Source organism: Fusarium tjaetaba, assembly GCF_013396195.1.
Source record: "Fusarium tjaetaba strain NRRL 66243 chromosome Unknown NRRL66243_c0000276, whole genome shotgun sequence".
Classification (NCBI taxonomy): Eukaryota; Fungi; Ascomycota; class Sordariomycetes; order Hypocreales; family Nectriaceae; genus Fusarium; species Fusarium tjaetaba.
Window position 1 is genome coordinate 26,754 of NW_023501472.1, and position 21,727 is coordinate 48,480.

The following is a 21,727-nucleotide window of genomic DNA, read 5'->3' on the forward strand; positions in this document are numbered from 1 at the left end:
CACTAGTAAGCTGGCCCCTGCTATAGCGTCTCACCAGGACGATAAGACCTCTTACCCCCGCGCCCATTTCACACCGCGAAAAATGCGACGCGTCGAAAAGCCTCCACGGCACGCGACGTTTCCAAAGCTCTGTGCACAATGCCGAGAAGCGTTTTCGTCCGAACCAAAACCTCTGCATCGTGACTCCACCATCGCCTGGGCTCCTTTCCACGAGGCGCCGTGGAAAGCCTTCGAGACCGGTGCAGACTCATCTAGAGAGTCCGTGAAGGATTGCGAATTTTGCTCCTTTGTTGTCGCGTTCGCAGCGGCGGACCAAGCCCTCGGCAAACATGGGAATGGATCCTTTGTGGATTCGGTCAGCAAAACGCCTTGGAGAACACAGGGCGACCCGGTGCTAGCACTATGGCAGTATAATGAGTATACATATGAAGGTCATCTTTCGGCGGATCTCGGTCTCAGTAGGAGTAATTTTCGCCATATGGACAGGCTTGATATACGACTCTTTGGAACTAAAGGTGCGCAACTTGACGATTGTCAGTATAACTGAACTAATTGGCGACAGACCCTCGTGTGAAATCCCAGAGGCCAATTGAAAAGACGTCAACAAGTACATCAAGTGAGACTAGTTTTGCATGCTTGTCTCAATGGATCAAGAACTGTTCGGAGAATCATAAGTCCTGCAACAAGCTACATGCCCGCACTGGTGAGAACAAAGATTGGCTCCCAGCTCGACTGGTCAAGATCATCCCAGATGCAGATGGTGTGCCTGGGGTGATCAAAGTGGTAGAAACGGACGAAAACGATGAGATTACTCCCGGAATAGAATATGCTACATTGAGCTACTGCTGGGGAAGGGAACCATTCACGAAACTACTCAGATCTAATATCGAGAAGATGACGACCACTGGGATGCCGATAAAAGACCTACCAGCAACATTTCGTGATGCAATCACTGTCACAAATCGTCTTGGTATGGAGTACATCTGGATAGATGCCCTTTGCATCATTCAGCTTGATGCGGAAGACTGGGGCCTACACTCCATCACAATGGCCAAAGTCTACTCATACTCAGCAATCACGCTTGCAGCAGCAGCGTCATCAAATGCACACGGAGGACTCTTTCGCGAACGCAACCCCGCAGGCATCAATGGTGTCAAATTGGACTTGAAGTGGCCCTCGCACGACTTTGAAGGAGAATTCCATCTGGTACCAATAGATCCCTGGGACAAAGCAGTCGGAAACTCACCACTGCTGAAACGCGCATGGGTATTCCAAGAACGACTTCTGTCACGAGGGACCGTCTACTTTGCCCACGATATGCTCTACTGGGAATGCGGTGAGCTATATGCTTCAGAGCTTTATCCTCAAGGTGGCCCTTGGGATCTGCAATACCGATACAAGAGATTCGACATCTCTGATAGGCTTCCATCTGGCGTGCAGTCGGTAGAGGATTGCAGGTTCAAGCATATATACACGGAACTTCTCACGCGAGAATTGAATTCAGAGAAGACAGTCACGGATGAAGAGATGTTTCTGTACGTATGGGCTTCAGTGGTTGCTCAGTACAGCGTCGGCAAGTTGACCAAGGAGGCTGACAAACTCATTGCTATTGATGGCGTAGCTGAGCAGTTGACGAGTATTGTACCGAGAGAGCAGTATCTCAACGGACTCTGGAGACAGGACAGTCTCCCACTTTCCCTACTATGGAGCACCATAGAGGAAGAGAAGCCTCCTAGCATCCGCGTCGCGCCGAGTTGGTCCTGGGCATCTGTCCACACGCCCGTCAACTTTAACTTCTTATTCCGAGCACAGACGGAGCCCAAAGTGGTCACGAAGGTCATAGATATCATTACCCGCGACGATAAGCCAGAAATCGCCGAGATGCCGCGTCCAACGGTACTGGTTCTTCAAGGGCCTCTCACAGAAGTACGCTTTCGCTCTGCTTCACGCAGTGGACTAGGACCCTTGCACTCAAACTGGTGGATGAGCCACAAGACGATGAGAGATCGCATCAAGTTCTTGAAACCAATCGACCTGACGCCTATGCTTGTATTCATTGGTAAAGGTTTGAAAGCAGATTATCCATGTGATATCTCGCTGGATAGAGAGGTGCAAAAGAACAGTCGAATATTCGCGCTCAAGATTGCGGAGGCTGATATCAGACATCCCTGGCAGGAGAGATTACCATCTGATTGCGGCTTGTTGTTAATCGCAGAGCGAGAAAGGGGGACGTTTAAGAGAATTGGCATGTTTGAGATTGCTGCTGAGAGAATGAAGAGGGATTGGGCAGATCAGAAGACACCGTTCACGTCGATATCTAAGTTGAGGGATGAAATATGGAGTGATCCAGGTATAGAGAAGAGGTTTTATCTAGAGAGGGATGATAAAGCTGGATATACTATTAAGATAGTCTGATAATGGTGTTTAGATGGCCATTCGAATTTTTATTGAGCCAATGGGAGTTCTACCCAGTGTATGCAACGCGTGTCAATATAGAAATACAATGCTGAGTACCAAGGCGACAAGCTGCTTCACTGTAAATGAAACATTAATAGTTATCGGGCAGTTTCGGGTGACTTTGTGGCTGTAAACTGAACTGAAGACATTTGACTCTGGCGCTAATGATGCGGAACGCCATGGGCAACGACACGGTATCTGGCAGTGAGCCAGGGACCTTGGCAATATCGGGTGCGGCAGACGGTTACGGAGGCGGTCAGTGATTTAGCTATGCTAATAAGGATTTACAGTTTAGCAGGAAATTACCATATGCAACACGAAAATTGAGCCTCGTTGCACAAATAAGAACGTGACCCGGTCTAAAATGATTGGTGTCACTTGAGCATCAGAATGATGCTGTACAAACAAGCCCTTACTCTCAACGGATCATCGAATGTGTTCTATACCCGAAATTGTCTCACATTCACCGCCAATTCTCAATATTGATGCTTGGTATTACCCTGTACTTCAAGCCACCAACAATTGATGTCTCAATCTGCCTTATCTTGGCACCAAACAAATTTAAGCTCACAACACGCCCGCCCGCGAACACGCGTCCGCTTGCATAACTTAAACCAACATAACTTTAAGCCACGAATACACATTACTCTAACCATGGCCGGGTGAGCAGATCCACCCGCTGATCGATGACGATGTCCCCAGCCACTAAAAACCGCCCGTGATTCTCATCTTCATCCCTTTGTACTACACATTCCTTCTTCTCCTCTTTCACCTGCCATACCTCACACTTATCTTCACATCATGGCAAGAATTGCAGAGGGCCTGCCTAGGGCTGGCTCGACGACTACTGTTACGACGCAGAGAAAGAAGAAGACCATTGAAGCAAAGGCGTTGACGACAGAGGTTCAGATGTTGGCGGGTGCTGATGTTTGGGGTCGTGCAGCATTTGGGAGGTCGTGGCTGCGATCGCTCGTTGGTGCATCGCCTCTGTTCCTCGCGCCAATGGCCTCAATATCAATCTTCATCACACTGGCCGAATACGAAGGATCACTCTCCCTCTTCGCAGACGCCGTAAAAGAACACGGCTTCTGGACCATTTGCGCCCAGTACGGTCCTCACATCACCACCAAAGGCATCGCCGCAGTCATCTGCTTCGTTAGCATACAAGCACTTCTCTACTGCCTCCTCCCAGGGGAACAACACCAAGGCCAATTGACACCAGCGGGCTATCTCCTCAGCTACAAAATCAACGGCCTCTCAGCCTGGATCGTCACGCATCTCCTCTACGGAGCTCTCAGCTGGTTGGGGATTCTAGACCCTGGCTTCATTCCCCGTAATTGGAGTAGCTTGATTGGAGCTATGAACTTAGCTGGGTTCGTTATTTCGGCACTTGCGCTCATCAAAGCGTACGTAATGCCGACGCACCCAGAAGATAGGAAGTTCAGCGGTGAGATTACGCTCTTTTTTTTTTGAGTTTTTGGGTGTATGTAATTAAACGCTAATTTTGTTGAGCAGGGTCGTTTCTATACGATTTCTTCATGGGGGTTGAGTTGAACCCGAGGTTGGGGGAGAACTTTGACCTTAAGCTTTTCAGTAATGGCAGGGCTGGGATGATGGTGTGGACCCTGATGTGAGTCTGGCTAATTTGATACGAGAACGGAAACTTACATGATATCATGCAGCGACTTTTCGAACATGGCGTATCAGTACCAGAATCAGGGATACGTCGAACCATCGCTTATCCTTGTCACCGCACTACAGACCATTTACGTGGTGGATTTCTTTGTCAATGAATCATGGTATCTGCGCACAATCGACGTCAAATTCGACCATTACGGCTTCTATCTCAGCTGGGGCTGTTTCTGCTTCTTGCCAACAACATACACCATCCAAGGTCAATATTTGGGCCGCTACCCATCGTCAGCTTCAATACCTTACCTAGCATTCTTCTTCGCCCTCGGAGTAGCAGGTTACATCCTCTTCCGCTCCGTGAACCACCAAAAAGAAATCGTACGACGCACCGGCGGAAAATGCACCATCTGGGGTAAACCAGCAGAATGCATAGTCGCTTCCTTCAGGACCTCCGATGGCCGGCAGCACAGAAGTTTGCTCCTCTGCAGCGGTTGGTGGGGATGGTCTCGACACGCGAATTACCTGGGCGATCTGATTCTCAGCTTCTGCTCTTGTGCGCTGGTGGGTAGTACGAGGGCTGTGGTGTGGACGTATGCGGTGTGGATGGCGGTGTTGCTCGTGCATCGGTGTATACGTGATGAGAAGAGCTGCTCGGTTAAGTATGGTGCTGCGTGGACTGAGTATTGCAGACGTGTGCCTTGGCGATTTGTTCCCGGAGTTTGGTAAGATTTTGGACTTGACGGACTTTGGTCGAGGGAGATTTGTGTGACGCTTGGTGTAAGGTTGTGAAACAGTGTGGACAGATGATTACTTGTGCTCAGGGCGAATGCTCAGCCCGGGTCTAGTCTCGATAGATTTAGAATGTTATGCAGGTTATGCATATCATACTTGAGAATGAGAAAGCTTTCAATTTCTGTGTAATGAATGTGTTACCAAGTTGTTACATTGCGAGTCAAGGTAGGCTTCATCACCGCCTTTTCCATCCCGTCCACTGTCTCGGTTTAATCATTGTGATGCTGATCAAAGTTACACAATTCTTTCCCTTATTCGACCGGTACCTTGCATGGCGTCTACCAAGTTGGCCTTGGTGCAAGTATTCAAACAATGGAATAGACATTGCCTCGAGAGTACATATTAGTCAGTTCTGCCCAATGTTCCGGACGCTCCCTTTTGACAGCTCATGCAAACCGCGGTAAGCCATGGAGCGACATAACCAAGTTGTCCAAGACATCGCGGCCAAGATACGCGATCTCTACAAGCTCCACCAGCCATATCGCGTCTTTCATGGTTCTTCAAGCAGTACTCGTCCTCGCCATGGGACCGACTCGAATATCATCGACATCAGCATGCTATCCCAAGTCATCTCAGTGGACACAGCACAAAGAACCTGTCTAGTCGAGCCCAACGTACCGATGGATCGACTGGTTGAAGCCACTATGCCATACGGTTTAATACCGCCAGTGGTAATGGAATTCCCCGGGATCACAGCAGGAGGGGGCTTTGCAGGGACATCTGGGGAAAGCAGTTCTTTTCGACATGGCTTCTTCAACGAAACGGTGGACTTCGTGGAGATAATACTTGGAAACGGAGACATAATCCGGGCATCACGCGAAGGACATGAAGATCTGTTTTATGGTGCCGCGGGTACTGCTGGGACTTTGGGCTTGACCACATTGATGCAGATCCGACTTGTCGAAGCAAAGAAATTTGTCAAGACAACGTATCGCAGAGTTAACAGTGTGTCAACTGCTATCTCTGCAACGAAAGAGTGTTGCGAGAAAATGGATGTTGACTATCTCGATGGTATTCTCTACTCGAAGAACCATGGCGTTGTTATAATGGGCGAGTTGACCAACGCCAAACCAGATGACTATCCAGTACAGACTTTCAGTAACGCAGGAGACCCTTGGTTCTATCTCCACTTCAAAGAACAGACTGAGTACCTCTCTCCTTCGGCGACAGTCACAGAATACATACCACTCGGCGAATACCTCTTCCGGTACGACAGGGCTGCTTTTTGGGTTGGTCGCCAAGGATACACATACTTCAAGATCGTTCCATTCAACAGATTCTTCCGCTGGCTTCTTGATGACTACTCTCATACGCGGACACTGTATCATGCTCTTCACGCAAGTCGAATTTCGGATCAGTTTGTGGTTCAGGATCTAGCATTGCCTTACGACACAGCTGAAACGTTTGTTGAGTGGGTGGAGTCAGAGTTGGGGATATGGCCCCTCTGGCTTTGTCCTCTAAAAGGCTGCCAAATACCTACGTTTCACCCCGTTACCAAAGGCTCTTCGAATACTGGTGCAGGGGACAACATGTCGCAGCCCATGCTTAACATTGGAGTTTGGGGCTGGGGACCTTCAGACTCTGAAGAGTTCAAAATAAAGAACCAGGCTCTGGAAAGAAGACTGGCAGAGTTAGGTGGTCGCAAATGGCTCTACGCGCATACGTACTACACCGAAGAACAATTCTGGGAAATATATGACCGCCCATGGTATCAGCGGCTCAGAGAACGCTATTCCGCAACGAGTTTACCGACTATTTACGACAAGGTGAAAAAGAGCGATCCTAATGCGGGCGAGAAAGACGACAAGGGTTGGGGATTTGGGGTGTTGTTGAATATGTGGCCCGTCGGTGGGATCTATGGCATGATACTGGCATTTTACTCGGGAGATATCAGTCTCCATCGACGAGCGAGATGGAGGTATGTGGACCAGTAGAACATTTTGTGTCGGCTCTATAGTGAGCTGGTTGGTTTCATTGGTCTGCGGTTGGCGGGAGTTTTCAGCTGGCAAGGATCCTGGAGCTGCAAGGCACTGGTAGGCAAATGCCTTCGTTGCTTCAAAGACAAACAATATAAGACTCTCGGCTCCAGCAAATATTTATGACATTTTGAATAACTCCCATGATCAAAGCCACCTGTTTCTTTGTGATAGCGATGCCATTCATAAATACATCATTATCAATTGGGCTGCCGAAATGCCTCCCGACCCCAATGCTGACATGCATATCAACATCTTGGCAGACGGCAGTGTGCATGAAGATGACGTTTTAGTAGATAAGGCTCTCCAGGCAGCAAGCCAGAACCTCAATCTGAACCTCCTCTTTAATCATCACCATAATCAGGAACTAGCCCTAAATCAGACCCGCGCCTTCGCCAAAATGGTGGAAAGAAGTTTCCAGTACCTCCCAACGCTCAACTTCACAGACAGCCCGTTCAAGCAGTTCACCATCCCCCAGGATTGGAGAGCATGGGAGGTCGCGTGGCTTTATCACCTACCCGCCATCATCACCAATGATAAAGTTCCTGCCAGACTAATCGAGACCGGGTGTATCGTCGATAACGTGACTAATTGTCATAAAGCCTGCGGAAGCGAAGAGCACATGTTCTCTAACCCCGAAACGCTATGGAACTGCCTTACCTTGGCGACCGTTGCTATGATGTCTACCAACCGCGGGCCAGATTCTATCAGCAATGAGACTTTGAAGGAAGTGGATAGGAGGTTTAAAACCGGTCCGCTGGATGAGTTCTGGAGACTTGGTGCATTGTTGAGCTACGTCAAATGCGCGTTGCAATCTTGTTCGGACTCCAAGTTCGGTGGATGCCCGCCGGAACTGTGGACATTTCAAAGCCAAATGCTCACATCTAAGAATATCAAGGACCTAGGCAGGATAATGAGTACTGAGTACTGCGACAAAGCTGATCCTGGAATTGACTACGATATTGCAGGGCCTGGCGTGAGTTCTGTAAGACCGAGATTGAAAGGGGTTACTGACCATATACAGATAATCGTGGCATATCTAATCCAGTTCACGATAGTCCTATTCTTTGCACTATGCTACAAGATCACCAAAACTTGGATAAGGAACTTCACACTCATTTCGCTCCTTCCATTTCATGGACCTGCTGGAGCCGTCGAGACTGCTTTTCACTGGCAGAAGGTGGTCTCGAGGAGCAGCTTCGGTGTTGCAGTTGCTTCAACTCTCACCAATCTCCAGGAAGCTCAAGCTGTCTTCCTCGGCACCATATCCATAGCCGCTATCATCACCTTCTCAAGTACTAGCGGAACGGGACTCGGTAACATAAGTTCACTACTCTCCTGGCTGACAAACAACCTCACTGTAAGAGGGATGGTCTCGGCGGGGATGTATCCCCTGCTGTTTGTACAGCTCATCCTTCAGAAGACTCACAATCGTTGGTGGTATACACTTGCTCTTGTGTTCATCAACTGGGTTCTCGTTGTGCTCATTGCGCGTCCCCAGACTGTTGATGAGCCTTCGTTATTGAAACACTTCGATGAAAGCTCGCCTCTGGAACGCTGTGGAAATCACACTGGTCCTAGGACGTTCTGTCAGACTTTCAACAAGGCCACGGGGAGGGGTTCTAGTTCAACTACTGGCGAAGAGTTGGGCCATCTGGATCGTGATGCAGAGAGTTTCTTCAAGTTTCATTCTAGAATGCAGGCACCGATGCATATCATTATGGCATTCCTAATATTGGATTGGATCGTTGCGATGGTTAGGATGCACCTCTTTGAGCGGGGCGACTGGCTATCTGATAAGGCCCATGCTTTGATAGATTACCTGCCTTTGCATCTAAAGTCATTTTATATCCAGAGGCACTTCGTGCTCTTCACAGAAGCTATCTGGATCTCCATGGAGGTCCTCACTATCGTCATGGGCGTCATAGGGGTAAATGAGTTTGCGGCATTTATGCATCTGCTCAGTGGCGGGGAGTCGGGTAATGAGAGCAAGGTTGCCCTATCGAAATGGGGTTTTGGACAGCTGGTAGCAGTGTGCGTATGGGTGCCTATTATTCTCAAGTTCGCTTGTCTCATGGCTGGTAAGTTGACATCGCTTTCTTGTCTCGTCAAGCCCGAGCTGATAGCTGACATGTTGCAGATGGCGCTTTGCCTGGTTGGAGAAAACGGTTGGGTCAGTTCATCGAGATTACGCAGCGCAAAGAAACAGAACCGGATGGGAACGATGTTGTTATGGAAACTTTGCTTCCATCCAGACCGACCAAGAGGGGCCGGACGGATGAAGTGGAGGGGCGTACTCTAACAGCGAGGCGGTCTTGGGGCAGAACATATGATTAGTCTGGGATTCCGTGACATATACGCAACGCAAGAGACATCTCTGCACACAGAGGTCCAATATCGCCATCGCAATCTGCTGAAACGTGACTTGGTAACATGCGCGTTGCACACGTCTCTAATTCAGTGCTTACTGGGGTTGAATGGGTCAGTCGAGGAGTTGCTGAACTTACCCGGCCAATCAGCTAGCCCATAGAGCCATCCAGGCCTGCGAGCTGAAAGCTCTTGTGAGGCGCTATCGAATTTTAGCGTGTGACGTCTACCTCAAATAGGACTTATATACAGAGCCACCAGACCATTTCTAGAAGAAATCCCCTCAGTCTTCCCGTGTGCATTTTGCGGTTCCTATCTCATTTCGCTCCATATCACTATGAACTCAGAAAACCCCGAAAGAACCTACGCTCGATGGCCTCTCCGAGACGTGCCTGGCACGCCCGCGACAGACGTCCTCCCCATAGGGCCTGAAGCAGACGGAATTAATACCGTTTTTGACGATGATTCACGCAAATTAGTTGATCCGAAGGACTACCGACCTGGAGGAAAATATCATTGTAGGTCCTTGAGGCATTTCAATGTCAACAACCTAGAGTTAGCACAAACCTGACGCTGTATCTAGCTATTGTCAAGCTCCAGATTCGATTTGAAGGCCAGGATGCTAGCGACACGCGTCATGCCCAAGCTACAGGATGGCTAATCATGCCCCATCTCATCGTCACCGCCGCCCATTGCGTTTACGACCATACCCACGACTTCGGCAAAGCTATTCAAGTCCGCGCTTTCGTGGGATATAATGGCAAGAACTCTATTGATAAACCTGGTGTTCAATTTCGCCGGGGTCTCAAGGTGGTTGTTCCGAAAGACTGGATTATCAGTGACACCAACCGCAGATGTGATGTCGCTTTCATAAAAGTGGACGAATTCAGCGATGTCGTGCGTATTGCCCAGCAGCCAACTAATGGAATTGTCGAAAAGATGTTTCGGAGCGTGGTTGGGTATCCTTGCGATAAATCCTTGGGTGATGAACGAGGAGCGCAAATGTTTGAGATGTCCAAAATAACAGATTGCGATCTGTCAAAAACGCCATTCAATTTGCTTGAACACACGATATCCTTTGCAAATGGTGAGAAGTGATCTTTATGAACTGAATTACTCATAATATTGACCGGATACATCAGGCCAATCCGGATCCCCTGTCCTCATCAATGGCGAAAGCAAGGCTATCGGCGTCTCTTCACATGGCACTGGAACCAGGAATACAGCAACTGTGTTTCGAGGTAGATTCGGAACGTACCTCAGCGGCATGTCTGCCGTCATGTTTGCCTTGGAACGTGGTCCGGCTGGCAGCGAAGATATCAGATACATGACGACTGACGGCCGCGCGGAGGGCAGTCTGATAGGGGAGCCCCTTAGTGATGGGAAAGCCTTTTGGGCAATTTTCAGGAAGGTTACCGCCATTGGCCAGAGAGTTGATCATTCGGTGTTACGAACTGGATCGCCTTTCTTGGGCCAGGTGGGTAGTCCTATCGCTGCCGTTGCAGGCACCGCACTCGGCGTGTTGAGTAAACTGGGCGCAGACCCTTCGATCGATATTGGCTCCGTCCATGTCAATTACAGACAGTGTGCTGCACGCGCGATTGTCGCAGAAGCTGCAATGCAGACTCTCATACAGATGGATGCTCACCAGGCGAACGGATTCAAAATATTCGACAAGATAGAGGACCAATTCCCCGAGACGAAGGATGCTGTTCCCAGAGTTGCAAAACTCATCACGCCTGGAATTATTGAGTCTGCGCTTCGGATCTCAGTCAAGGCGCAAGCTGGCTACGAGGAAACGTCTAGGCTTTACCCCAAGCTCCCTCCAGTCAAAGGCTCTCTAAGCGTCGCTGATAAAAGATTTGCTGACGCCTTCACCCGGTACACAAATCAGGGCGATGGCAATGTGATGTCTGAGTTTCTTTCAAACATTGTCAACCTTGGTTTGTCTGCTGGTTCTCCCAAAATGGACGGCATCACCCGAGTTATGGGCGAGTCAGAATTCAGCGTGACCGACATGTCGACTCATGTCGAGATTCTGTGTCATAGAGCTTTAATTGGCGACACTGCTTTGAAAGCTTTCATCGCCATACCCCTCGATCAAATGATGCAGAATGGTCTGTTTGATCACTTTGTTGGTGCGGTTGGGAATGTTGGAAGAACGGTCATTGCAGTCGCTCCTGTGGTTGTTCAAAATATTTTGAACGATCTCAAGCAGCGCCGGTAAGCTTGAATAGACAGCAGTGATAAAAAATGAAAATCAACGAAACATGATTCTATGCATAGTGAGGCTATAGCTCACCGAACTGGAGGCATCCTTCAAATATAGATCAGAATCTTAACAATTTTTTGTATCTCGATTGTTTAATGTATCTGCAGATCACCGCGAGATCGTTGCCAATACCTTTCTGTTCTGTAGATGTTTACCAGGGCTCAGCCTTAGACTTTGAGGCCTTCCAATGTCTCACAGGACTGTTGGAAATGTGCGGGGCTCGAGATACGATTGGTCTGTGTTGCAGCGATCGACCTTTACTACAAGGGATGATCGGCTATGTTGTTATTCTTTTCCATAACTAGACTGGAGGTGTTGGTTGGGTATAGGGCCAGAATTGGTGGCTAGATGCTTCTCAACTGTCAAAGCGGCGGCTTCTCAAAATCTGGAGGAATTTTGGAATTTGACGAATCTAAAGCTTTGAACTAGCATCCGGAACAGAAGTTTCACCTTGGTTAATGTCTAGGTTCGTTAGCCAGCAGCATTATCTCCATCTGAGAATCATGGCTGACAGCTTGAATCAGCAGAGAGAACTTGGTTCCAACAAGGCAGCGCAGCACGAAAGGATCCAAAAACGCAATTGTATATAAACATATGACAGTAACTGTTGACAATATCTGATATGTAACCATGTTATCCAGATGTCCTCCCGGATCAAATGTACACCGGACACAGAAGAATGGAACGTCACGCCCTCCATTTCTCTCATAGACTACGAATCCCTTTCCCTATCTCCCCTGACACCATGTCTCCAAATAAAATCGGCTACATCAGCCCATCGAGACTCAGTTGGCAGGCTTCTCACTCTTTCTGATCTGAAAGCATGAACAAGCGGTGGATACGGTAGGGCTGAATGTCCTTGGGGTCGGGAATGGGAGGCCAGGGCTGAATCTTTACCTCGGGCGGGATGGTGGTGATGACACTGACGCGCTGCGGGTCGTGTGCAAGATCTGGGACCTTTTCCCACGCAATGGTCCACTTGATAGACCCTTTTTCATAACTGGCGTTGACCAGTTTGATGAAATCAGGGTTAAAATCAATTTTTACCGAAGCATTCGGCTCTTTGGGAATTTCAGCTGTGATGTCAAGGCGACCCTCGTCCGAAAGGTAAAGATCCTCATAAGGGCGGATAGTAGTAGTATAGCCTGATTTCTTGTCTGGGTTGCTAGCCAGGGTGAGGTCGTCTACGGCAGCCAGAAGAGACGCAGTAAGATCCGTAGTAGGCTTGGCCCAGTCAAGATACTCAATCTTGATCTCAGAAATGCCAAAGGCGGTCTTGATCAAGACCGTCTCGTTGTTGAAATCGTGGATGGGTAGATGAATTGGAAGTTCGTAGTCGAATTCCACCTCCTTCTCGTGGGGAAGCTTGGAGAGGCCACCACTGTAAGCCAAGACGGCAAACTTGAGTGCGCCCACCCAGATCTCTTGATCAAAGAAGGGCTTGAGGAAGAATCCGGGGATCTTGCCTTTAGCGTGCAGAACGAGCTTGCCATTGAGTCCCTGGTACTTGGCAGTGAGCTCGCTGAACTTGATGGGTACAAGAGAGGCCATTTTGAGAAATGTGAGGGTTTTCTGTGCTGAGGAAAATGAAGTGTCTGATGGTTGATGATAGTTTCCTTTGGTGAGCAGATTTACAGGTATTTATAATAGGTTTGAGAGCACAGGACGGCAGACATGTTTCTCGGTGGCTGATGATCTTCAGCTGAAAGCTTTCCTCAAAGGGTCACTTCATGTGCTGCAATCACAGTGATATGTTGCCATATCCAATATTATTTGAGAAGGTTTGGATATCACATCCGCATATGGTCTCTTCCCCGGCCTCCATTCTCGAACTCAAGAGGCTCAAGTACGACAGGTCTATGAGCACTCTCTCATTCGTCCTTGGCCTACGCTTGGAGTTGCGCACGCTTACCAGAAAGGAATATTCTTCACCGAATTCGGCTCATCCAGCTAGCCACGGGCCGCGGAGGGGCCCGAAGCCGACCGTCCAATGTCTTAGTACCGTACTCAAAAGCGGAATAGATCACCTCGTTCTCGTATCAGATCACATTATTTCGTCAATATCACATATCGTCAAGCGGTAGTTTATGTGATAATGCAGCCTCGTGCACTAGAACGGCCCATGCCGTCCTCAGCTCCGCCCGTTTCAGACGTGGCGCATACTTGAACTACCTTATCAGGTTAGTTGATGAAAGGCCTACAAACTCCATACCCTTTTGTGACAGCCATCGTTCGTTTATACAGAAGGACTCTATCCCGTTATGGCCTGAGAGCGAAACTATTAATTTGAATATTGAGACAATTAGGATTTGGCTGAGCTGAAAGTCTTCCTCTGAGCGTGACAATGTTGATCGCTGATGGAGATGTCTCACCTCCCAGTGGAGCCTTCTATCACATCAGCGCTACGGCCCGTGAGTGGCTGTATTCTTTCTCGGCAATTGTCTAGCCGTTGTCTTCTATTCTCTTCTCTTCACTTCACATCCTACGTCAGGGCTGTTGTTGTAATTGTGCGTCCTGATTTGCTGCACTGTTGCACGCGCTGGGCAGCTATTGCCAGCTGAGATCTCGAAAGGTAAAGAAACTCGGTGATCACAATGAACGGTTTGAGGATTGATGAGAGAGGAATCTTGTGGGGTGTATTCAGTGGCAAAGGCCCAAATATCATTGGTCTGACGGTTGTGCAAAACTCCAGATTACACATTAGCCAAGCAGCCCATTGCCAAGGTCGAGGGAGCGAGTTATTCGACTAGGGTTCCCCGGTTCGGGTAGTAAAATACATTAAGAACAATAATGGTAACCAGGAGATGGGTCATAGACTTAGTTTTAACTGCTCTCTTCGAATGATGGGGAAGGCGGCCAATAGCGCACTATTCGAGTATATGGCTCGTTCGTGTCTCGATGCAGGCTCTGCCCCGTCTAAATTTCTCTAATTGACTAACATAAATTTTCTCATAGTAGGAGTCAAGCCCTTTGCTCACGTCTGCGCTGTCGTCGATTTCACTTTTGAATGATGGATAGGTAGCCAGGTACACCACGACGTCAGTGCTGGCATGCTATATGAGCTCACACTACCCAGCGTCGGGTATCAGTGTTACGACTAGATTTGTGTAGAAACCCAGTGTGCCAATGATAGATTGCAGTTTTGTATTCGAAGACTTGGAGCAGTCTTCCGCAGGCAGCTCCTGCGAGATCCTTGCCCTGCTGGAAATAAAGCCTTAGCATAATTGAAAGGAACAGTTCAGGTTCTATCAGACTCATGGTTTATCATAAACGTTACGTTTCGCTGGTTCTTGGCCATTGTTCTCTGGTAAAGCCCACATAGGGCTCTCGGGAAATGGCTTCGATCAGTAAACAAATATTGTTATTTCGAGAATGCTTTGTTATCAATCTCATCTTATAAAATCTCTCTGGATTAGCGGCGACTTTGTATAATCACAATTCCAACATATCACCAAGTAATTTACAGTGGGATTCCAAAACCTCATGCATAAGCAATGCCGCCAAGGAGTGGCTTGAGGCGGCAGTCGTAACTGTGGTTACACCTGGGCATAATCGCGATTGAGTGCACGGCATTTCGGCCTATAGATTTGCTGGAAATCTGCATTTGTAATCCTGAAAAATGCCCTGTGGTGGCTCAAACACGTAGTTGAATATTATTGGTAGCCTCGTTCTGTACTTTGTACTTGATAGCCACTTCACAAATCCCTCGCGTGAATCTTCTCTTCTCCTCTTATCCTTCTACACTCTAGCAACCATGGCCGAGCTCGCACTAGCTATCATTCCTCTGGGGATAACAGTTACATCTGGTCTTGTTAAGTATTTGAAAGCCTTCAACGACCACGATGACGACCGTACCCGACTTTTGCGTCAGGCTGAGCGTTTTGCAAGCACGTTTCAATCACTTGAAGCCGCCTTAAACCGGTCTCAGCTTGACCCAGAACTTTCTGCCTCGGTATCGCAGGCTTCTGGTTGTCTCAAGGATTGCCAAAAAGCATTGGAAGAACTGGACATCCTTCAACAGAAAATCTTTCCCGCAACCACTAGCATGGTAGCGGCGACATGCCCCGCGCGTACAAAGAACAAGATAAAAGATGGGTACAAGAAGCTCATATATCCACTGCGAAAATCCGACATCGAAAGTCTGGGAGGAGCTCTGGATAGGCTCTCAACAACGCTTGGCTTAGCTCTAGAAATGCTTCACATGTAAGGCAACCAAATCTCTTTTGATCACCGCAGCTGATGAACTCCAGAGACGAAGAATCCTTAACAAGAAAGATTTTGAATGAGCAAATGGCCGAGATTCAGAAAAGCACTATTGTCAACTCCAATACAGCTACAGCTATCCAAGAACTACACCAACCTATCACGAAGATCGATTTGGCAGTCCCCGTTCTGCAGACATCTGTTGATTCTATTGTTCCCCGTGTCGATCAGAGGTTGGATCAGATTTCCTACCAGATTTCTTACCAGCATGTCCAGATGCAAGCTCAAATCGAGGCACTTCTTGATATGGCTGGGCCTGCAAGATATCAGGATCGCCTCGAAACAAACAGACAGCTTTCATACAATCAATCCAGCGAACAAGGCAGCCAGCTTACAGCCAGCGAACCAGAACTGCTTACACTTTGCAAAAGAACTGAGTCTCTGTCTATGTGCTCTTGCAAGCGTCGACGTGTGCGTCAGAGAAAAAGGTTTGCGCTGGGACCTGTGCATTTCACCGAAGAGATGTTATCCAATGTGTGGCACGAGAAAGACTGCGTGTTCTTTAAACTACCATCAGACTACGAAAAGACACGAACCATTCGTTTTACTGGTTTGGCTTCTTTGCTGAGAAAAGGGATTGAAGTGTCATTTTCTACCCGCTTTCGGGCCGGGGTATCCAGTATCAGTCCCTCTTTTACCTACTTTCCAGTGGTTCCAGTGGCTGATGCACGCGTCGCACCAGCATTCCTAGTCATGGATCTTCTTTACGATGCAGCCAGACTCGAGGACATTAATGAGACAAGATCTCGAATAATTCTGAACACGGTGCAGCGAAAGATTCAAGAATTATTTTGCTCGGGAAGAGCAAGTCCCAATGACGTAACCGAAGACGGCGATACCCTACTTCATGCCCTGGCAGAGTCGGTAAGATCGTATGAAGTCAAAGTATAACAGATCATTTGACTGACTTCCTTAGGTATGGCGCTCGTTGATAACTCCGGAAAAAGCAAATTCCCCATTCGTGCGTTTGACTTGTGAGGGTTTGGTCAATTTTCTTGGTGCCGCAGGTACATCTGTCACGGCTCGCGATAATCACGGAAAGTACGTGCCCCCAAAAATACACTGATACCCAACTCAACAATTTTCAGCTTAGCATTGCATGGATTTATCAATGGAACATTTGTTCCTGCCTCCATCTATGGCCCGCTGATTGCTGGAAACGACGTGGCAGATCTCCTCTCCGTGCATTATTCCGCTCTATCTCCTAGGCTTGAAATCCTCAAGTATCACGAGCACAACCCGAAAGTGGCAGAGAGTAAGTTCCACCATCTTTTTCAGCCGTGGCCTGCCACCCCTTCTATGGTCCTAGAACACTTACAGCGTGTATCAGTTCAGTATGGTCCCTTGAGCTTAGCAGTCATTCGAAACAATCTGCCAGAAGTGGAGCGACTCACCTCGACACAGCCACACATGCTCGAAGAGTTAAGTGTCTACAGGGAGACGCCCTTACATATAGCCATACACAGGCCCGAAATCTTGAAAACACTGACCAAGAAAGTGAATCCCGAAGTTTGGATTCCACCGGACGGTTATGGGGCGACTGTTCTTAACTATGCAATGCGAGCCAGTCGGGAGATTTGTAACCCAGGAAAGGCTTTGGATGATTCATGTTGCCCTTGCACATTACCGCTTCGGATTATTTTAGCCTCTGGATGTCCCATTATACCTCACCGCGATTTCCATCCGGGCTATCGTGGTTACTTCTTCGAAGCTTCTCCTCACTGCAAAACACTCCTGGCAAAGGAGTTGCGGATTCGTCGTCAGCAGCTGCGGGACTTGGCCCTGAACAAACTTTCAATCACAGAGTTGAGAAACTTTACAACCCTGGACGAGGTACCCGACCTTGAAGCCATCGGGATGGATAGGTTGCTTCGCCAAAAAGGAATTCTTGGTCTGGGCCCCTTGTCGACTTTCGTGAATGGGTATCTGCCTCAACGGCAGGGACAAGATGTTAGGTACTATTCTAGGTCAATATTCTTCGACCTAAGAACTCCAGAAGATGCAGATCTCTTCCTAGACTCCGGCTTCAAGATCATCTCCACTGATCAAGATTATACCTCTTCACTGGACAGAACACTCCATAACCAGGATTGGGCATGGATTCGTTACATTTCACTCGAGTATGCAATATGGCTATTTCAACACCAGGCCCCGCTATGGAAATGGCATTACAGGTTCACTAGCCCGATGCCTTCCGTTTTCGTTCTTGCAGACATTCTCGGTATTGAAGACTACAAATGTGCGGGCCAGGATAACATAAGTAATAGGGCAGAACATCACCTGTTCGAATCTGTCTTGATTGACAAATGCTATTGTCTGTGCTCACCCGATGGCTGTACCCCCTTTACCTTGAGAATGAAGTGGCTCGCACATCCCCACGAGCAGGTTGAAGAGCTAACACCTCACGAATATGGCACACAATTCGGTTCTTATGCGGAAATATATGGCAGGTGCTTGAGCCTGAGCCATCACGTTATCATGGTGCGTCAAGCAACATTTGCTGCGCTAGATTTCAGACATACCTGTTTGGATAGGCCTGGATATAGTTGTTTCTCGAATGATCCCAATTGGGTGTATTTTATGGGTCCAGTGAAAGAACTGGAACCAGACGAGATAGAGCTTGAGACTCTCAATGTAGATGGAGAGGCAATGAATCAGTTGGAGGAAGTGGTCTCCATGTTTCAGCACTTAGTGCTATCCGGTCGCCAAACGACTGTCTCAAGCAAGAGTGACACTCTTGATATCGATTATTCAGCATTCAACGATCCAGCCGCCCTTGGCATAGACGAACTCTATTACCAGCGGATTTTAGAGTTTTGGCGTCACATTTGGGTAGATAGGATTCAGGTTGCTCTGGATACTGTTGCCAAAAGTTGGGAGACCAAGCTTGATGGGCAGCATGATCCTGTCCAACTTTCGACTTGTGAGGAGGCAGGTGAAGTAACAAAAGGCAGCAAGGAATTTGATGACGATGCGATGTTCAACAGAATTATTCAGCGGATCCAGGATATCTAAAGAGTACCATGCTAGGGTTAATGTTATACAATTGGATGATTTTCCTCCCTATACAGATTCAGGCAGTTCTCCCTCAATATTTTGCAAGACGACTTCCATTAATCACAGTTGACACTTGGATGGGAAATATTAGAACCAGCCACCACATGTACTGGTGCTCTTCCTTTGATGTCTACAGCTATCAAATGTAATACCAAGCATAGAATCATGGCCAAGACAGTGTTAGATGAAGTTGGAGCCTATTCAGGTCATCGCAGCCTAAATCTAGGACTTTAGGTTTCTAACTTTGCTTGATTAGGACTTGGTTCCGCACTACAGATGCGGTGCCATTCCGCATAGCCAGCTGATATGCCGATCCCAGTCGCCCTAGGGGAGGAAAGAAAACGCAGGATCTTGATCCTAAATGACAAAAAGACTTGGGTAATATAGCCTAAGTTTGGGATAACCTTTAGTAAGTTTATTTTGACACCCCAAATTAAGGTTCGCTGTTTTCTTGCCCCCCCCGAGGTCACCTAACGCTATCAAATTATCGAGTTTCCATGCTATAATTACCGGCCTACCCCCCAACACAATGCCATGCGGAAATTCGACCCTCCCCACAAACTTTTTCTCAGCACAACAGATCGCCCACCACCACTATGTCGCTCGAAAATACCGATCCTCTGGCTGGACTTGATTCCATTGACTGGTCTAAACTCAACCACACCTATGGGCCAGCCGATGATGTACCTCATATTCTGAGGGAGCTTCAGTCTACAAATCCCGACGTCTACAAAACAGCGCTTGATTCATGCTGGTCCAACATCTATCACCAAGGCACCCGCTACAGTGCTTCCGTTGAAGCGATTCCCTTTCTATATGCTTTGCTTGATAGCCCAGCAACCAAGGACCGCGAGGTCATATTATTCCTGATTGTCAGTCTTGCAATTGGCAATCCAGACTGGGCGGTTCCTAATGGGATCGACATCAAAGAATGGGAAGAGCGTATCGCGCGTATGGAGCCCCCAAACCGTGGGTATGCCATGCATGAGCTCAAAGCTTACGAGGCTGTTGAGCGGGGACTGTCTTCGATGGTCCGTTGCTTGAGTGAGAATTCAGCGAGCTTGCGAGCCAATGCGGCTCATGCTTTGGCATTCTTCCCACGCCACTCGGATGCATCGGTCATAGCTCTCCTGGATTTGCTGAGTCGAGAGACAAACGATAATGTTCGTGGGACAATTGTACTTGCGCTTGCCATCTTGCTCATTCGGGCGGATGATGATTCAGAGAAAGGAAATGTCATTGAGAAGATCCAGGAGTCCTATGCGCCTTCACCAAACGGAGAAGCGGACGATATCTTCAAATGGTCTTGCGTGGCTGCACTCTTGGTATTAGGTTCAAAGGAAGATGGGTTAGTTGAAACGGTGCAGCGTGTACACGAGGATGAAGCGTACCTATCCAAGTTGGAGGCAAGCATTGATTCTAGTTCTTGGTTTCCGTTCGCTACATTAGGTCTACGGGAATTGGCCACTTCCATACTAGAGAGCCATCAAAAATAGTCAGGACGTCGTTGAGCTCAAGTTAAATACCAGGTAGTTATTCAATGCGGCCTGTTGAACACTAAAACTACAGCTTCTCTTGCAGCTTGCTCTCCGAATCAACATTGCCCTGTACTTGTGCCCGTCCACTTATTCTTCTGTCCACTCCAGTACTTCTTGCCAAGATCAGGATCAAGGAAAAGTCAGAAATCTGATAGTTACACACCTTCGAAGCTCCATACAAACAGGGTCAAAGCCTAGCTTCCTGTGTTTGGGGCGTCACAAACATCAGAGTCAGACAAGGTCTGTCCAGGCGCCGCAGCCATGTTCAGTTCATAAACCGACCCATCAGGCAACGTAATCGACTGCGAGAATGCCCTCCTCTCCGGATTCGACGAGCAAGCCATTGCAACCATCTGGGTCATCAGATCTACTTGACAGTAATCCAACGAACACTGTTCCACTGGAGGGGGGTTATCCGACTTCTTCTCAATAAGTTTGAAAATGCCCGTGACGACAAAATTCTGTCCACCTACGCCGGCAAAGTTTGCCCAGAATGGCCGGTTCAAGGTGTCCAGTACCTGGGGACCGTATTCTCTGACCTTGTTGAGAAGATACTGGCCGAGCTGATACAGAGGTGATCCAAGAACCTGTGCGGCGGCCTTGGCGCATGCTAATCCAGTGGCGCAGGCAGAAGAGATATCTCGGTTGAAGAGATTCACTTCAAGGGAAGGAGGAGGCTCATTGTTTTCTGAACGCTTAGCCAACCAGGCACCCTTGATGTGAACTACTGAGGGTTAGAATGGGAAGATACTAAGGGTCTTTGACCTACCAGTGTCATCCCAATCCTCAGGTGTAACGCCAGCAAACAAGCCGTCTGAAACTTCATGGTATCTATATATCTTGCCCAGAGATCTTCCATAGTTACCATGCTTGATTGGGTCAACGAAAGAACGTCTCTCAATCGATTCCAGGGGGCTAGAATGGACAAAGGCCGACATGAGAATGACAAGGGAAGCAGCATTGAGGTATCTCATGATAAGCATGATGAATAAATTTGGTTGTAAAGAGTTGAGTAAGGCTAGGAGTTGTAGGTAAAATGTCTGATGAAAACGATAAGTATCTTAAAAGACTTGAGATGAATGGCATTGAGGTTTTATAAAGATTCACCAAATAATAGTCTTTTCAATAAGCAGTCATGAAATACATGTTCAGAAAAGGTCCTGTGTAAGTCGTTCGGGACCGAACTAAATGATATACCCGAACTGATCGACATACATACGATGTAACCATGAATTTATGAGAGAACTTGTTCGGGACCGAAATAGACTACCGTTTCCGAACTGATCGGCATACACATATGATAACTAACCAATCCATATAATACGTTAGAACCCAAGATCATCGTGAGCTTCAACAAGTTCCATGACAACTGG

The 21,727-nt window shown here is 48.0% G+C and overlaps 7 protein-coding genes across 7 annotated transcripts; 5 read left to right on the top strand and 2 right to left on the bottom strand.

Moving 5' to 3' along the window:
• Window positions 1–82: 82 nt before the first annotated feature.
• FTJAE_11233 (uncharacterized protein) lies at window positions 83–2,415 on the top strand (the record flags this gene model as incomplete). Its single annotated transcript, XM_037344155.1, has 2 exons — window positions 83–515; window positions 563–2,415. The coding sequence occupies 2 exons, from the start codon at window positions 83–85 to the stop codon at window positions 2,413–2,415; spliced, it is 2,286 nt and encodes a 761-aa protein (XP_037201711.1).
• Window positions 2,416–3,258: 843 nt separating this feature from the next.
• Window positions 3,259–9,194, top strand: FTJAE_11234 (uncharacterized protein; the record flags this gene model as incomplete). Its single annotated transcript, XM_037344156.1, has 9 exons — window positions 3,259–3,863; window positions 4,052–4,087; window positions 4,140–4,657; window positions 4,779–4,811; window positions 5,308–6,799; window positions 7,011–7,833; window positions 7,882–8,217; window positions 8,266–8,938; window positions 8,998–9,194. The coding sequence occupies 9 exons, from the start codon at window positions 3,259–3,261 to the stop codon at window positions 9,192–9,194; spliced, it is 4,713 nt and encodes a 1,570-aa protein (XP_037201712.1).
• Window positions 9,195–9,561: 367 nt separating this feature from the next.
• On the top strand, window positions 9,562–11,451 carry FTJAE_11235 (glutamyl endopeptidase; the record flags this gene model as incomplete). The annotated part of the gene is made up of 3 exons (XM_037344157.1): window positions 9,562–9,742; window positions 9,808–10,311; window positions 10,367–11,451. 3 exons carry the CDS (start codon window positions 9,562–9,564, stop codon window positions 11,449–11,451), a joined length of 1,770 nt encoding a protein of 589 aa, XP_037201713.1.
• An 846-nt stretch (window positions 11,452–12,297) lies between these two features.
• FTJAE_11236 (uncharacterized protein) lies at window positions 12,298–13,047 on the bottom strand (the record flags this gene model as incomplete). Its single annotated transcript, XM_037344158.1, has 1 exon — window positions 12,298–13,047. The coding sequence occupies one exon, from the start codon at window positions 13,045–13,047 to the stop codon at window positions 12,298–12,300; it is 750 nt and encodes a 249-aa protein (XP_037201714.1).
• A 2,203-nt stretch (window positions 13,048–15,250) lies between these two features.
• On the top strand, window positions 15,251–18,774 carry FTJAE_11237 (uncharacterized protein; the record flags this gene model as incomplete). The annotated part of the gene is made up of 5 exons (XM_037344159.1): window positions 15,251–15,699; window positions 15,747–16,623; window positions 16,676–16,800; window positions 16,848–17,014; window positions 17,090–18,774. The coding sequence occupies 5 exons, from the start codon at window positions 15,251–15,253 to the stop codon at window positions 18,772–18,774; spliced, it is 3,303 nt and encodes a 1,100-aa protein (XP_037201715.1).
• A 638-nt stretch (window positions 18,775–19,412) lies between these two features.
• FTJAE_11238 (uncharacterized protein) lies at window positions 19,413–20,312 on the top strand (the record flags this gene model as incomplete). Its single annotated transcript, XM_037344160.1, has 1 exon — window positions 19,413–20,312. One exon carries the CDS (start codon window positions 19,413–19,415, stop codon window positions 20,310–20,312), a length of 900 nt encoding a protein of 299 aa, XP_037201716.1.
• Window positions 20,313–20,548: 236 nt separating this feature from the next.
• FTJAE_11239 (uncharacterized protein) lies at window positions 20,549–21,337 on the bottom strand (the record flags this gene model as incomplete). Its single annotated transcript, XM_037344161.1, has 2 exons — window positions 20,549–21,078; window positions 21,124–21,337. 2 exons carry the CDS (start codon window positions 21,335–21,337, stop codon window positions 20,549–20,551), a joined length of 744 nt encoding a protein of 247 aa, XP_037201717.1.
• Between the last annotated feature and the right edge of the window lie 390 nt (window positions 21,338–21,727).